At 57.4% G+C, this 15334-nt stretch overlaps 2 protein-coding genes across 2 annotated transcripts; one reads left to right on the top strand and one right to left on the bottom strand.

Moving 5' to 3' along the window:
- The first annotated feature begins 746 nt into the window (after window positions 1–746).
- GLIS2 (GLIS family zinc finger 2) lies at window positions 747–4555 on the top strand. The gene is made up of 6 exons (XM_040973970.1): window positions 747–918; window positions 1501–1673; window positions 1902–2072; window positions 2152–2285; window positions 2365–2483; window positions 3762–4555. Exons 1-6 carry the CDS (start codon window positions 747–749, stop codon window positions 4553–4555), a joined length of 1563 nt encoding a protein of 520 aa, XP_040829904.1.
- Window positions 4556–6732: 2177 nt separating this feature from the next.
- Window positions 6733–11619, bottom strand: PAM16 (presequence translocase associated motor 16). The gene is made up of 5 exons (XM_040973439.1): window positions 11530–11619; window positions 8521–8605; window positions 7692–7828; window positions 7375–7440; window positions 6733–6893 (listed from the first exon to the last, which is right to left on the bottom strand). Exons 1-5 carry the CDS (start codon window positions 11530–11532, stop codon window positions 6807–6809), a joined length of 378 nt encoding a protein of 125 aa, XP_040829373.1. The 5' UTR covers window positions 11533–11619; the 3' UTR covers window positions 6733–6806.
- Window positions 11620–15334: the final 3715 nt, after the last annotated feature.

Raw genomic sequence — 15334 nt, 5'->3', positions numbered from 1 at the left:
AAAGTGAGCCTCATTAGTGGGTCCTTGATTTACAAGAGAACGACACCAGTGAACCTTGAGCAAATGATGAGGATGATAGTAGGGCATTTACAATAAGAGCCTGTCTTCACCAGTAAGAAGTCATATCCAAGTCTGTCACTGCCTGCCAAACAGGGCTGGTCAGCTCTTCCCTCCCTGCCCCAGCCGGCCTGGTGGGACCACAGTCCCCAGCTGCCCCCTGGTGGCAGCCTGGGGCCCTCGGAGCTTGTGGATACCTCCTGTCCCTCTGGCTGGGGTGAGCTCTGAACTCCAGCTGCCTGGTTCTGTGCAGAGAACACAGAGGCCTGCAAGAACCCTACTTGCTTGCAAGGGGCATTCAGCCTGGTCCTGACTGAGGGCTGACTTCAAGGTTGCTGCTGGGAGAGCTTGTCCCCAGGCCTTGAACTCAGTAGCTCTGGCAGTCTGTCTAAACCTTACCCTCGAGGCCAGATGAAGATCATCAGCTTTGCTGCCCCCAGAAAGGAACCTCTGGGTAGATGGCTGGCACTCTCCCCATGTTCACTGCTGGCCAGACCACTTGCAGGGCCTCCCTCATGCTGCCCCATGCCACCGACCCCCTGCTCCCAGCCTGCTCCCAGCCTGCAGAGGGGCCTGGCTCTCAGGGTTACGGCACAGCTGTTGTCCTTCCCCAGGTTCCTGCCTAAAGCCCAGCAGGGAGCCCCTGCTGCCTGCACGACGCAAGCACCACCACCCCCATCGCCATTGCCATGCATTCCCTGGACGAGCCGCTTGACCTGAAGCTGAGCATCACCAAGCTCCGGGCGGCGAAAGAGAAGCGGGAGAGGACACTGGGTGTGGCCCGGCACCGTGCTCTGCACCGGGAGCTCGGTCTGGTGGATGACAGCCCTACACCTGGCTCCCCGGGCTCCCCACCCTCAGGTACTGGGCCAAGCAGGGCAGTAGTGCAGAAGAGTGGCCAGGAGGTGTATGTGTGCCAGGATGAGGTACCTAGGTTTCTGCAGAACTGCCCGTGGCCATGCCCATCTCTGCCCAGTTTTATTTTTGGAGGGACAGAGTGAGCTGGGCAGGAGAGGGTCTGGGGCTTTGAAAAGGTGCAGCTGCTCAACCCAGGTAGGAGAGACTGGGAAATCTGGGTCCTGAGCCACAGGCACTTCCAGGCGATGCCTGGTACCTGGGCATGGAGTCCACCTACCTCTGGCTGGCCCACTGAACAAGAGGGAACGCTGGGAGAGCAGACAGGTTCCTACTAAGCCGGTGTGCTGGAGAGCCTGGGCTCTGTCCTGTTACTGTAGGCCAGGCCTTTCCCACCTACAGAATGGCTGCTTTCCACTTCTTGTGTGTGTGATGGTTAGCTGCCTCACATAGAGGGGGAATGTCATTACGTTTTGTCAGCTGCTCCGTGGGCACCCTGGGTACCTGGAAGGATTCAGAGGTGGGAGGATACAGCTCCCTGGGATGCCTGGCTCCAGCACTCCCTGAACTGTGCCTTCTCCCTGCCAGGCTTTCTATTGAACCCCAAGTTCCCTGACAAGGTGGAGGGGCGCTTTTCTGCGGCCCCTCTGGTGGACCTCAGCCTGTCACCACCATCTGGGCTGGACTCCCCGACAGGCAGCACCTCGCTGTCCCCCGAGCGGCAGAGCAGTGGAGACCTGTCTGCAGCGCCTGCAGCCCCGGTAAGCAGGGCTGCTGCTTCCTGGGGCAGCTCCTGGTGTTGGAAATAGTGTAACAGTTTTGGAAGCTTCCCTCTGCAGGTGCTGAGGACCCCTCCCATCCTGGCACCTTCTATGTTTCCCATCCAGTGGGACTTTATTGTACCTCAGTTATGTGTGCAGAGAACTAACTAAGGATAAGGCCTCCTGTGCAGGTGAGGGTGGGACTGTGACCAGCTCTTGTCCTCCTAGGACTTCCAGCGCTGCCTGGATGGTGTCCCCAGCTCCTTCCACTTCTTCCTGCCCCTGGGCTCTGGGGGTGCCTTGCACCTGCCCGCATCCTCCTTCCTCACCTCCCCTAAGGACAAGTGCCTCTCACCAGAGCTGCCCCTGCCTAAGCAGCTGGTGTGTCGCTGGGCCAAGGTGAGATGGGGCTGGGAAGGGTAGTGAGGGCTGGGGTGGGCACCTCTGCCCTGGCTGAGACCATTCCCTGGTCCCATAGTGCAACCAGCTCTTTGAGTTCCTGCAAGACCTGGTGGACCACGTCAACGACCACCATGTCAAACCTGAGAAGGATGCTGGGTACTGCTGCCACTGGGAGGGCTGTGCCCGCCATGGCCGTGGCTTCAACGCCAGGTGAGGGGAGGTTGCGAGGGTGGCCAGGGAGCAGTGGGAGGCAGGGGTGGCTGAGCTTGTGTCCTGTCTCCTTGAGCAGGTACAAGATGCTCATTCACATCCGCACACACACCAACGAGAAGCCGCACCGCTGCCCCACCTGCAACAAAAGCTTCTCCCGCCTGGAGAACCTGAAGATCCATAACCGGTCCCATACCGGTAAGAGGCGGGTGGGACACCTAAGCAAGGCTGGGCCTTCCAGAGGAGAGATGTGGACCTTTTATGAACACCACTTGCTAGGGGAAGGCCTTCCCTCGGGCCCAGACCACACGAGTTGATGGCATAACCTCCTGCACCTGGTCCTCAGGGTTACCTGCCTTCAGCCACTTCTGGTAGCTTTGAAGCCCAGTTTTTCTTTTAAAGATTTATTTTTATTATTATTTTTTTTTATTGGAAAGGCGGATATACAGAGAGGAGGAGAGACAGAGAGGAAGATCCTCCATCCGATGATGCACTCCCCAAGTGAGCCGCAACGGCTGATGCCGATCCGAAGCCAGGAGCCTCTTCCGGGTCTCCCACATGGGTGCAGGCTCCCAAAGCCTTGGGCTGTCCTCGACTGCTTTCCCGGGCCACAGGCAGGGAGCTGGAAGGGAAGCGGGGCTGCCGGAACAAAACCGGCGCCCATGTGGGATCCCGGGCGTGCAAGGCAAGGACCTTAGCCACTGCGCCACCGCGCCGGGCCCGAAGCCCAGTTTTTCAACACTCCCCACACCAAGCAGGGTCAGGTCTGGTCAAGGGATCTGTGGACTTGATTTTAAATTGCCTAACTACCGTGTTAAAAAAAAGCCACAGAAAGATGATGTGAGTTCCAATGATGTTTATCACTGAGATGTGGGACACATATCTTACCACTTCCAAGGCTCAATGACCGCTGGCCCAGTGGCGGGCTGGGAAGCTGGCAGGGGACAGTGCTCGCCATGGGCCACACCCCTGCCAGGCGCTTTATGGAATTAAACGAGGACATATCACTAAGTTTACAGAACATGGAATTAAGAGATGCTTATTTTGGTGCGAAACAGTTTTGACATCCATGAATAGTTTTGTTGAGATCTAGGTTTTTCATGAACTTTTTGAGGAAACCTCATATGCAGGGGTTTCAAAGTGTTTTGTTTTGGTTCTTTTTTGTACTAAAACAAACCTTTTCAGTTCCAATGCTGTGAACCTTGTGCCCGGCCTTTGAGTGCTCTACACATTGGGGTTCACAAAACGCCCAAGACCATAGCAGAATTGGGGCTGACCAGCTCCATTTTTAGCCACCACAACACCCTCTGCGCCCCTCACCATGAGTGCAGGGCGGGGCTGCCTCCCCTACCTGCCATCACTATGCATTGGCAAGTCTGGGCTCTTGGGGCACTGTGAGCATGTGCAGGAGTGGGTATGGGGGATACCTGGGAGGAAGAGCCCCTCACGCCATCTGCCTGCCTGCCCCACGTGCAGGTGAGAAGCCCTACGTGTGCCCCTACGAGGGCTGCAACAAGCGCTACTCCAACTCCAGCGACCGCTTCAAGCACACACGCACACACTACGTGGACAAGCCCTACTACTGCAAGATGCCTGGCTGCCACAAGCGCTACACAGACCCCAGCTCACTGCGCAAGCACATCAAGGCCCATGGCCACTTTGTGTCGCATGAGCAGCAAGAGCTCCTACAGCTGCGCCCACCCCCAAAACCGCCGCTGCCTGCCCCTGACGGCGGCCCCTATGTTAGTGGGGCCCAGATTATCATCCCCAACCCTGCGGCCCTCTTTGGAGGCCCTAGCTTGCCCGGCCTGCCCCTGCCCTTACCCCCTGGCCCCCTTGACCTCAGTGCCCTGGCCTGTGGGAACGGTGGGGGTGGTGGGACTGGGGGGGGCATGGGCCCTGGGCTGCCGAATCCTGTCCTGCCCCTCAACCTGGCCAAGAACCCATTGTTGCCCTCGCCCTTTACAGCTGGTGGACTGGGCCTACCTATGGTCTCCCTCCTCGCCAGCTCCGCTGGCGGCAAGGCTGAGGGGGAGAGAGGACGTGGGTCAGCGTCCACCCGGGCCCTGGAGGGCCGAAAGACACCCCTTGAAAGGACGGAGAGCAGTCGCTCCCGGCCAGGCCCTGACGGTCTCCCTCTGCTGCCAGGCACCGTGCTGGACCTGTCTACGGGCGTCAACTCGGCAGCCAGCAGCCCGGAGGCGCTAAACCCTGGCTGGGTGGTCATCCCTCCAGGCTCTGTGCTACTGAAGCCGGCCGTAGTGAACTGAGCCGCCCCAGGCAGCTGTGGCATCCCTGACGAACAGAAACCCTCTGTGAAATAGCAATAATGTCCTTGGCCGGGCAGCAAGGATGGTGCTAGAAAGTCGCTGCTGGCTTCCTGGCCACCAAGTGAGGACTTGACCTGCCGTCCAACAAGAGCTGTGCTCTTGGGTGCTGAGGCCTCACTCACCCCTAGTCCTCCTGCCCCACAGCTTTGGTGAGGCTCCCTCCCCTACCAGCCTCCCGCCCTGGTGCCTCCCCTCATCCAGTGGGTTGCCCTTGTCCCTGCCTTGCTCACCTGACAGCCATAGGGCTGCTGAGACTGCTGCCATGGAGGTATCTCCCCTCCCTGCTGGTGCCATGGTACCAGGCCCCTTCCCACCAGAGGCCACCCTCCTGCCTGGACTCACACAGCCCACGCCCTGGAGGCTCTCTGATGCTTTCCCCATGGAGGGAGGCTGACAGATGCGGTCACTGTTCCCCTCGCCTGCCCCTTGACAAGGTGCCTCTTGGCCTGCTCTGCCCACTGGCCTAGTCCCCTCATGCAGCCCACCCAAGGGTTGGCCCTCTCTGGGCTGCACAGCACTCCGAAGTGACAGGACAGCACAGCTGATCACTCCCTGGCCCTGCCCCTAGAGCCTATCCCTCTACCTCTCTCAGGCACTGGGCACCAGGCACTGTAGTGGTGTGAGAAGCAAGCAGGAGGAGCCCTGGGCTGGAAAGGGGGCAGGGGCAAATGACTGGCAGCAGCTTTGGGACCAAGAACTCAGACTGGGAACTGCTGCCCAGCCCAGACTCAGAGAGGCCTGCAGAGCCTTCTGCCCAGCCCCAGGAGGGAGCTTCTGGTCTGAGGCACAGCACCCAGGGACAGGGGACTTTGTGAACTGAGGCTGGGCTGCTGGGTACAACCCTAGGCCATGAACGAGAAACCTGGACAGCTCCCCCAGGATCTAGGCTGGGATGAAAGTGAGCTGAGGACACTAGAGACAGGTGTGGACCACAGCCTTCTGCCTGGTTCCAACAAGCTGGGTCCTGTCTCTCCCCACAAGGCAGTGGGGAATTCTGGCTTTTGGACCTCCCCGTCACTAGGCCACAGGATGGCCAACCCTCTTGTATCTCCGCTGGTAGAACAAAGGGGCTGCTCATGGTAGTGGGGTCCTCTGCCCTGCAGGCCTCTAAGCAGCTCTGCTGAACCCAACCCCCCTGGACTGCCCTTCTGTCCCAGAGGGGTCACCCTGACCCGGCCCACCAGCTGTTGGGCTCAGACCCCAGCCCAGACAAGCTCAGCTGTGCTGGCTCTGCCCCTCAAGGGGGCTGTGAGCAAGTTGGGAAGGAGCTGGTCTCCTTTCTTTGGGCTCCACACAGGACCCAAGGCTCCCCCACCCCTTTTGGGGCCCTGGGCTGGGGGGGCAGGGCCAGAAACAGAGGAGGGGCACTGGACAGTGGCTTTAGCTCAGCATGTGATTCAGCATAGACCAGGCTTGGAAGGGCCAGTGTACTGTTTGTTGTTGTCGTCAGTTTGTTGTTGCACATTCCAGGATATCAGTATTTTAACAGGTTCTAAGTGCCTTTCTATTGTAGCTTATGTTTCTCCTCCTCTTGGCTCCACTGCTGTTAGCATAGAGTTTAAAAAAAAAAAAAAGAGATAAGCTAATGACTATAACAAATATTCTTCCATGTGAGAGGAAGTTTATAAAGAAACAATAAAAGTGAGTTGCAACGACGCTTTCAGTGTCCCCACTGCCCTGCCATAGGTGCCAGGTGCTGGGAGAGAAGGTTGGGAGGGCTGAGGAGGGCTGAGGAGCACAAGAACCAAGAGCTGAGGTGAGAGGTTAGCAATGAACAGTGCTAGAGTCCAGTGTTTGTCCTGACGCTGCCTGCTGTGGCTCATGCCTGGCACCTTGTAGCCCACAAGCATGATGCCAGACTCATACCCAACTCAGATTTGTGACAGCTCTGGGTTCAAGGGCAGACAGGAGGAAGGGGGCTATGGAATAGGGGCCTGGCGGAACACTACTGGGGGAGCTGCTGTGGAGGCAGGAGGCTGGCTACTGTTCCACAGGCTCGTTTCCCCAGACACCTCTGGGTTGTTGGCAGCCACAGCTTGCCCCATCCCCAGTCTGCGTGGCCCCCGAATGGCAGGAGAAGCAAGCTGCCTCTGAAAGCCAGATGCACACACACAGGAGACAAACAGCAGACATTTATTACCGAACTATAAATTAGAGGTAGGAGGGGGTGGGGATGGGCAGAGCTGAGCCATCACGTTTTGGGTGCCTGCCCTCTCTCTCTGTCCTCCTGGGCCTTGATTCTGAGCTCCTCATCCAGGCGCTCCTTCGCACGGACCACCTGAGTGGGAGGATGCAGACGATTGTTGTTTGATGAATCTCTGCCCTGGGCTCCTACCTCCATAAATGGGCTTATTCCTGACCCAGGTCCAGTCTGACTCCCTGAGGAGCTGCCTGTGGGATATAACTGCCTCCCTAGGCAGCACCCCGGCTGGCAGCAGTGGACTAAGCTGGCCCCTCTGCAGAGGGGCAGCACCTCAGCCTGGACATCTACAAGTACTCAGTCAGAGGACAAAGACTGGCTTTTAAGCAGCCTACACATCTGCCCCTTCCAAGTCCACTGCTGGGAGGGCCATGTGGGGGACATATGTGGCCCCACAGAGCTGAGGTAGGCAGAGGGTAGCAGTAGAGAGAGTCCCCTTCTGAGGTTGGGGCACACCAAGGTTTTAACTGCTGGCTCCTGTGATGGAAAACAAGGGACCCCAGGTAGGAAGAGAAGGTTCAAATCCCCGCCCCATCTCTCCAGAGACAAGCACACTGACCTTGGACTGCAGGTAGAAGGAGCCGCCCACAGACTTATCATTCACCTTGAACAGGTGCTCATAGTTCTGCAGAGAGGAAAGGGGGTTCACAGCCCATGCCAGGGACACAAGGGAAGCTGAGACAGTGCTGAGGACAAGCTCAAGGGCAGGATGCCTCCATGCACCTGCTATGCCACATCACACAGGAGCTGGAGGCGTGCAGGGGCAGCCTCACCACACACCTAACAGCAAGCCACAGTGACTGTGCAGGGCTGGCCGGGACCCCTACACCACTCCCACCACCATCACCACCCTCCAGGAGTTGGCATGGGTCTCACCTTCTGGATCTCCTCAGGGCTCAGCTTGGACACGTTGAGAATCTGCTGGGCCTCCTGCAGGCTGAGGCCCGAGAGGCTGGAAGCGGCTGCAGACTGGTGGCCCGCACGGCCCCGGGCGTCAGCTGCAGCCCGGCTGGCTGTGTGGACATGTGGGCGATAGCTCAGCTTTTGGCTGCAGCCTAGGGCTTCCCCAGGAACTTCCAAGTGGGTGGCTCGTCCCTGCCAGGTGGCATGGGACAACAGCCAGAGCACTGGTGGCAGGAGGATCTCCTCCAGAGTGGGCTTTTTGGGGGCATGAGGTAGAAGCTCATCGGCTCCTGGTCTCCAGTCTCAACCACAGGATAGTCTGCCCTCTTCTCTCCCACCTCCCATCCCAGGGGCAAAGCAAAGTGGGGCTACCATAGGGATGAGCTACAAAGAAACTGCCTAAGGGAGGGGTACAGCTTCACAGCAGGATTCCCTGGTGACCTTCCCAACAGCCCCTTCAGGAGTCGCATGCTTTTCCCTCAAGGGTCAGACGGCACCTGTCCTAGGCTTCACACCCAGAGACTGTGCTGGAATTACTCAGCCGCCTGGAAAGCAGAGTGCATGCGGTGTGGCTGTGACCCAGCACAACTTTGTTCCCCAACAGGTGCCGGGCAGCCGTCTGCTGTTTCTAGATGCTCACACTAGTCAAGTCTCAATTAAGACAAAATTCTCCCTACCGTGGCAGGAAAACCCAGTCAGGTGTTGTTCCAGGCTGCTCAAGCTGCAGAACCCCAGCTGGCTGTGGGGGCCTTACCTTCCACACGGAAATCCAACCCTGGCACAAGCACCCTGAAATGCTTACCTGCAAACTCCTGCCGCAAGGCCCGGGCAAAGGCCTTGCCCACCACCTGCACACCCATTACAATGATCTGGGCCAGGTACTTAGCCTGTGGACAGAACAGGCACTTGTCAGCAGGGGCAAGACCCTGCAGAAAGCTTCTGCATGGGGAGGCTTCACATTCTCATCAGACCCCTTCCTTCTCCCCACCTCCTAGCCAAGGAAAAGTGACAGCAGGGTGGAGGGGAGCAGCACGCAGAGCCTGCCACAAGCTCACTCTTCCCCAGAGTTGACAATGGCTCTTCCACACGTCTGAGACCGTCCAGCTCTACCTCAGTTAAACCAGTGGGGCTCATTTCCACCTGAATTCTCCCAGAGACCACTGAAATCCTATGACAGTCATTCAGGTGCGGCCCATGCTGGTGTGTTAACGTACTGCCTGCAACACCTCCAGCCCCTATGAGCGCCGGTTCCTATCTGCTTTGCTTCTGATCCAGCTCCCTGCTAACGTGTCTGGAAAAGCAGCAGGGGACGGCCCAGGTGCCTGGGATCCTCCTACCCAAGTGGGAGATCCAGATGGAATTTTAGGCTTCTGGTTTCATATGAGTCCTGCCCTGGCTGCTGCAGCCATTCAGGAAGTGCATGCCATTCACCAGTGCATGGAAGGTCTCTTTTATTTTTTTTAAAGATTTATTTATTTTCATTGGAAAATCAGATATACAGAGAGGAGGAGAGACAGTGAGAAAGATCTTCCATCCAAAGCCAGGATCCAGGAACTTCCACCAGGTCTCCCACACAGGTGCAGAGTCCCAAGGCTTTGGGCCGTCCTCAACTGCTTTCCCAGGCCACAAGCAGGGAGCTGGATGGGAAGTGGAGCCACTGGGATTAGAACCAGCGCCCATATGGGATCCTGGCACATCCAAGGTGAAGACTTTAGCCGCCAGGCCACAGTACCGCCAGGCCCAGAAGATCTTTCTCTAATGCTCTTCCTTTCAAAGAAATGAATAATAATAATAAACACACACACACACACACACAGGATCCACTTGGGACAAAAGCAGTTTCCAGTTTCAAGGAGCTGAAAGCGCACCAGGAGGATATTCAAACACCTCTAAGGACCTAGAGGATGATCACGGCTCATTCACTGCGTGTCCACCCTGTGCTCCACTCAGCACTGGCCACAGTGCACCAGGAGGATATTCAAACACCCCTAAGGACCAGTCTACAGGATGATCACGGCTCATTCACTGCGTGTCCACCCCATGCTCCACTCAGCACAGGCCACAGACCCAAACACAGTGTCCCCACCTGGCAGGGCAAGGTCACCCGGTGGGGGGGCAGGCGGGAGGATAACAGGAGGCTCTGAGCGCTGATAAGCCAGGGTGGACTCCAGATCTCAGAACGTGCCCCCCAGCATTGCTGTGGCTCTGGGACAGCCTGGTTATTGTTATCTGGTCTTTCCACCAGGGCCTGAGACACAGATTATGGGTGGAGAATGGTGTAGCTTAGGGAATTTTGCGGGGCAGCCTCCCTTCCCCTTGGCTGCACACCCCAGCACAGCCAGAACTGCTGTGCTACCTGTGAGGGAGAGCGAGGGACGCCTTTACAAATGAAAAAAAAAGTGAGCGAGGGCTCACTTTACAAATGCATGCTACAACTGGAGCTGGCCCAGGCCAGGACCAGAATCATAAGCTAGGGACTCCATCCAGGCCTCCCACATGGGTGACAGGGACCTGGTGCCTGAGCCATGACCTGCTTCCCTCCCAGCAGCATTATTGGGAAGCGTGGATTAGAAGCAGGGCAGCTGGGACTCAAGCCAGCACTCCCACAGGGAAGGCAGGCGTCCCAGACTGTGCCACAACATTGACACATATCACTGTTGTCTTGTTACAAACTTAAGGCGAAGGTCGGACAAGGAGAGGGCATCACAGCTTCACCAACCCAACAGTTCATGGGATGGAGGCCCCTGAATCCTCAGGGAACTAAGCAGCAAGGCCCGGGCCAATCTCACTCGGAGGTCAGCATGGCAGCCCTGGGCAAGTGACACAGCCTCTGAACCTCAGGTTCCTCTCCTGCAAGTGACCACCTTCCTTGCGGAAGGCTCAAGGCCCGTGGAGGTAGGTGGGCGCGCAGACCAAAGGGCAGCGAGCGGCAGCTCCTGAGACTCAGAAGGCAATCAGGCCTGTCTTGTTCAGTTCCCAAACCTTCCCTGAGGACCTAGCTCAGAGAGCCGCCCTGACCTCGGGCAGGCTGAACCACAAACTACTGGCCCCAAAACGTCCCACAGGCCAGTGAGTGACATTGAGGCCTGAAGGTCGCAGGCTGACAGCAGTCCTTGGGACATCCACCTCCCGGGCAATGCACACAGGCCACAGCCGCACAACCCCATCCCTGCGTCCACCACGGGCTGCTGTTCATTATCTCCTCTGGCAAGACAGGACCAGGCCCAGAGACAGCCACAAAGAGCACCGGGGGCGGGGGGCAGCACTCAGGAACACTCCCTGCGTGGCCCAGCTTCCAGGGCCTGCGTGCAATGCTCTCCTGAAGACACGGCCCCAGGCACTCAAATGGGGGGCACACACCGCTGCTGACACCGCCGGGACCCTGACTCTGGCTCTTGTCAGAGGACAACCAGGTTCTGTCCAGCAGCTACCTTCGCATTTGAATGAAGGTGGCTTAAGAATCCGTGCATAACCAAGCCACCCGCAGCGTCAGCACTGCGTGTAAACCCCATGCCTCCAGACCCCGTGCTGAGGAGCGCTCTGGCAGCCACCTCGGGCTGAGTCCACCCCCCAGCCGTAGGCGTGGTCTCCATCGGTTCCCCTCTCCCGCAGCGCTCATTCACACCTCCACCTTCCTTCCACAGCCTCCCTGCTGCCCTAGCGGGCAAGCCCCAGGACTGCGCACACGGCCACCACAGCAGCCACCAGCCAGGCGGCTGTCCCGGTCCCGCCGGGCCCCCAGGAGCCGCGGCGCCCGCACGGCCCGGGGCTCGCCGCCTCCGTTCCCCACCCGCTCCGCGGGGAGCCTCACCATGGCAGCCCGGGCTCTCGGGGTTCCAGCTTCCTGGCTCCGCGTCCCGGCTCGGAGGGCAAAGGCCGAAGACGCGTGCGTGAGGCTGCTCTGAACATGCGCAGTGCTCTCCCGGGACGGGACGCCGGCGATGACGCGCCGGGAAGGGCGGGGTCGAGCACAAGCCCCGCCCCTGGAGGAGGGGCCGGAAACCTCCGCGCATTCTGTCCCCTCAGGTTTGTCACAGCGCGGAAGGTGCACCCCTCTCAACTGTGAGCCATTCTCCCCTTACTTTTACCAGAGTATTTGGAATTAAGACATTAATCATCTGAAATAAGCCAACATAAGGAGAAGGCCAAATAATCAGTACGTTTAAGAAAAGGGCCCGGCGCTGTGGCCTAGCAGCTAAAGTCCTCACCTTGAACGCGCCAGGATCTGATACGGGCGCTGGTTCTGATCCCGGCTGCTCTACTTCCCCACTTCCCATCCAGCTCCCTGCTTGTGGCCTGGGAAAGCAGTCGAGGACGGCCCAAAGCCTTGGGACCCTGCACCCGTGTGGGACACCGGAAGAAGTTCCTGGATCCTGGCTTCAGATAGGCACAGCACCAGCCGTTGTTGCGGCCACTTGGGGAGTGAATCATTGCACGGAAGATCTTCTCTGTCTCTCCTCCTCTCTGTATATATCTGACTTTGCAATAAAAATAAATAAATCTTTGAAAAGAGGATTCTTGTTTCTTTAATTTTTAAAATTTTGATGGTCATTACATAGTTTATTAGGGCTCAAAGGGTCAAAGGCTGCAGGAAAATGGGTAAGATCGTTGTTTCCACTTTCTCTTTTTTCCTTCCTGGATCTAGGGAAAGGGGAGAGACAAAGGGAGGAGTCACACTCACCCTCCCTACCATCCCAGGGTCTGAGATCACCGCTCAAGTGACTTTGATAGTTCAACTGTTCTGAATTGCCGCCAGTCTCACCACTCCAAGCACGATGAAGTCTCTCCAGAATCCACTGGCTGACACAGTCCACCTTAATCTCCACTTGCTCAGATTTTCACTGCCAACAGTTGGCTGGGGCAGTTGATCAGTTTTTCTATTCTGTTGTGGTGCCAGGTGTCCTTTGCAGGCTCCAGTGTATTACCATATTCTGCATGTACACCTGAATATGCTGTCCACTGCTCCGTCTGAGCCTCTGAGACAGCTCAGCTTTGACACTTGCACTCCATGGTCAGACCATGGAACCTGCACTTCTCTTCATAGTTGGGGTTTTGAGTCCGGAAGGTCGATTGCGGAGATCCCCCAAAAAACTTCATCTGTAGTGATCCCAGACGAGATTCCTGGGTGTGCTTGCCAGTACAGGGTCCGGCACAGTCCGGCACCCTAGTCAGCCTATGCATGTTCCGGTGGTTGCAATTGCTGGGTCAGTTCTGCCTCCAGCCCCTTCTACATAAACCAATGGGTGTTGGAGCCCATCCCAATCCTGCCCACCACACACTTTACCACATAAACCAGTGGGAGCTGCAGCCTAGTTGGGCTGACTCACAATAACCCTCACCGGGCCTGCCTCCTGCCCTGGTTCCCACGCTTGCCAGAATGTACAGCAGACTGGTCCAGTCTGTCCCACATCCCATTGAGCTCACATACATGTCAATGGGCATTGAAGCCTAGTTCAACCCAACCAGCCCTACTATCCAGCCCACACACCTGCCAATGGGTGCCACTCTGTCTAGGCATGCCTGCCCCAGTCCTGGTTCTCATGCTAACCAGAGTGGCACTCCAGGAGGGAAGTGTCCACTGTTTCCCTATTGGGCCCCTCCCACTCCCAAATCATGCACTCTCCAGGTGGTTCTGAAGTTTGGCTTGACAGAATTAGCCCTCCATTCTAGCATCTGCTAGCTAATGCTGTGGTAGAGCCCAACCAGCCCACATCCACTCTGACTTACACTTGTACCAGTAGGAACAGTCAACCCAACCTGTTTTTTCCCTGGTCCAGCTCACATGAGGCCAACAGGTGTTGTAGCTCTGCCTGGCCTGGTCTGCCCCCTAACTAACACTCTCCAGTGGGAGTGGTGATCCAGCAGGGGAGCCCTCCACATCCCCCTACCAGATCTGCCCCCTCCCCCTGGGTCTTGTGTGTGCTGGTTGAGTGGCCTGCCTCACCTCAGCTTTTGTTAGTGGGTGCTATAGCCTGGGCCGCACTGGCTCACCCTCAATTCCAGCTTAGGTTGGTGGGGGTTACAGCGTAGTCCAGAACAGCCAGCCCCATGTCCAAGCCCTCATCTGTACTGGTGTGTGCTGCAACCGAACCCGGCCCAACCTGCAGTCCATTCTGGTGTTCAGGTTTGCCAGTGTGTGATGTGAACTGCCTCTGCTTGGTTCGCCCCCAACCTGTGCCGTATATAATGGCACCCACCAACCTATGCCATTGGGTACCATTCCCTAGCCTAGTCTGGGCCGCTTGTGCATGGTTCTTGTGCTCACCTGAATGGACTGTGTCCTGACAGAGAAAACAGGAAATTTGCAAGCAAGCAGGCTTCAGTCCAGTTCCCTTGCGCACCCCCAGGGACATTTCCAGACAGCTCCCAGCTTTCCCTGTTACCTCCTCAGTGAGGCTCCCTTAATCCCACAGAATTGTGCCTTGCCCACCAAGTCTTTAAAAAGAAAAAAGGACAATTTAGATGAGCTATAACTCGTAGGCTACAACAATGCAACATTTTTTATTTTTACAAGAATGTTTATTTACTTAAAGAGCAGAGTGACTGAGGGAGGAAGGAGAGAGGGGGAGATCTCCATCCACTGGTTCACTCCCCGAGTGCCTCCAGTGCCTGGACCACCTCTGTGGGTGGCAGGAACCTAGGCCTCCCAGTGCATTAGCAGGGTTGCCAGATAGAAGCTCTGCAGCCAGATCTGAGCCAGGTGTTCCCAGACACTGACAGGGGATGCGGCTGCCCTGAGAGGCCGGACCCTGTACTGGCAAGCACACCCATCGGGCCACAGAGCCTGCCACAGATCAGCACTTTTAGTGCACCAGCCAGTGCTCTTGGTGTTTTCAGGGTGGCCAGCACCATGGGAGTTCCAGGACACACCAGTCACTGCCCCTCCTCTCCCACTGCCATAGCCCCTCTCTGCCCGGCCCGTTCTGACAGCATCCCAGTCCACCCTGGTGTCTCCCCCTCCCTGTGCACCCCCCCCACACACATATATCTGATCTTGCCCTTCTTCCCCAAGGCTCCTAGTCCCTCCACTGCATTCGCATTCTCTAAGCCTTTTACATCCCAGTCTGGGGCCTCTAATTTGTTCCCTGTGAACAAGACTCACCTCTCTTCCACTCTCGGAGGTCAAGTATTTGGAGAGGTGTCTGGCGGGAGCGTGAGCAGGACTCTCCCACATGTCTCCTCAATAAATGAAATCCAGGCTGCCTCTGATGGCTCTCTGGACTGCTGCCCCTCCCCCACCCAGGGCCCTTGCCGTGCTGACCTCCCTTTTGTCTGATATGGGAATCTCCTGGCTGCCTCCCCAGTGACCCTGCACTTGTCACTGGCTGTCACAGCGTCTGGCCTCAGTATGGCTCCTGTTACTCTCTACTAGCTCACTCCTCCCGTGAGGCTATGAGCTGATGCCCTCTGAGAGACTCATCCCTCCTGTTCATGACTGCGTGCCACCATCCAGGGTCCCGGGCGCCGCTGGCACCTGTGTGTCCAATGAATCAAGTCCCAGTAGCCCAGGGCAAAGCCCTGAGGCACCAGGAGAGCCGGGGCCACATCACCTGTTCCTGCTATTATGTCCTTGCCCCTCTCCAGCCAGCCCCAAGACCAGCACAGCACAAGGGGTG

This window comes from Ochotona curzoniae, unplaced genomic scaffold, assembly GCF_017591425.1.
Source record: "Ochotona curzoniae isolate NIBS_2020 unplaced genomic scaffold, NIBS_Ocur_1.0 contig_2321, whole genome shotgun sequence".
Lineage (NCBI taxonomy): Eukaryota > Metazoa > Chordata > Mammalia > Lagomorpha > Ochotonidae > Ochotona > Ochotona curzoniae.
The sequence above is the reverse complement of the archived record's forward strand: the minus strand, read 5'-3'. Positions and strand labels throughout refer to the sequence as shown.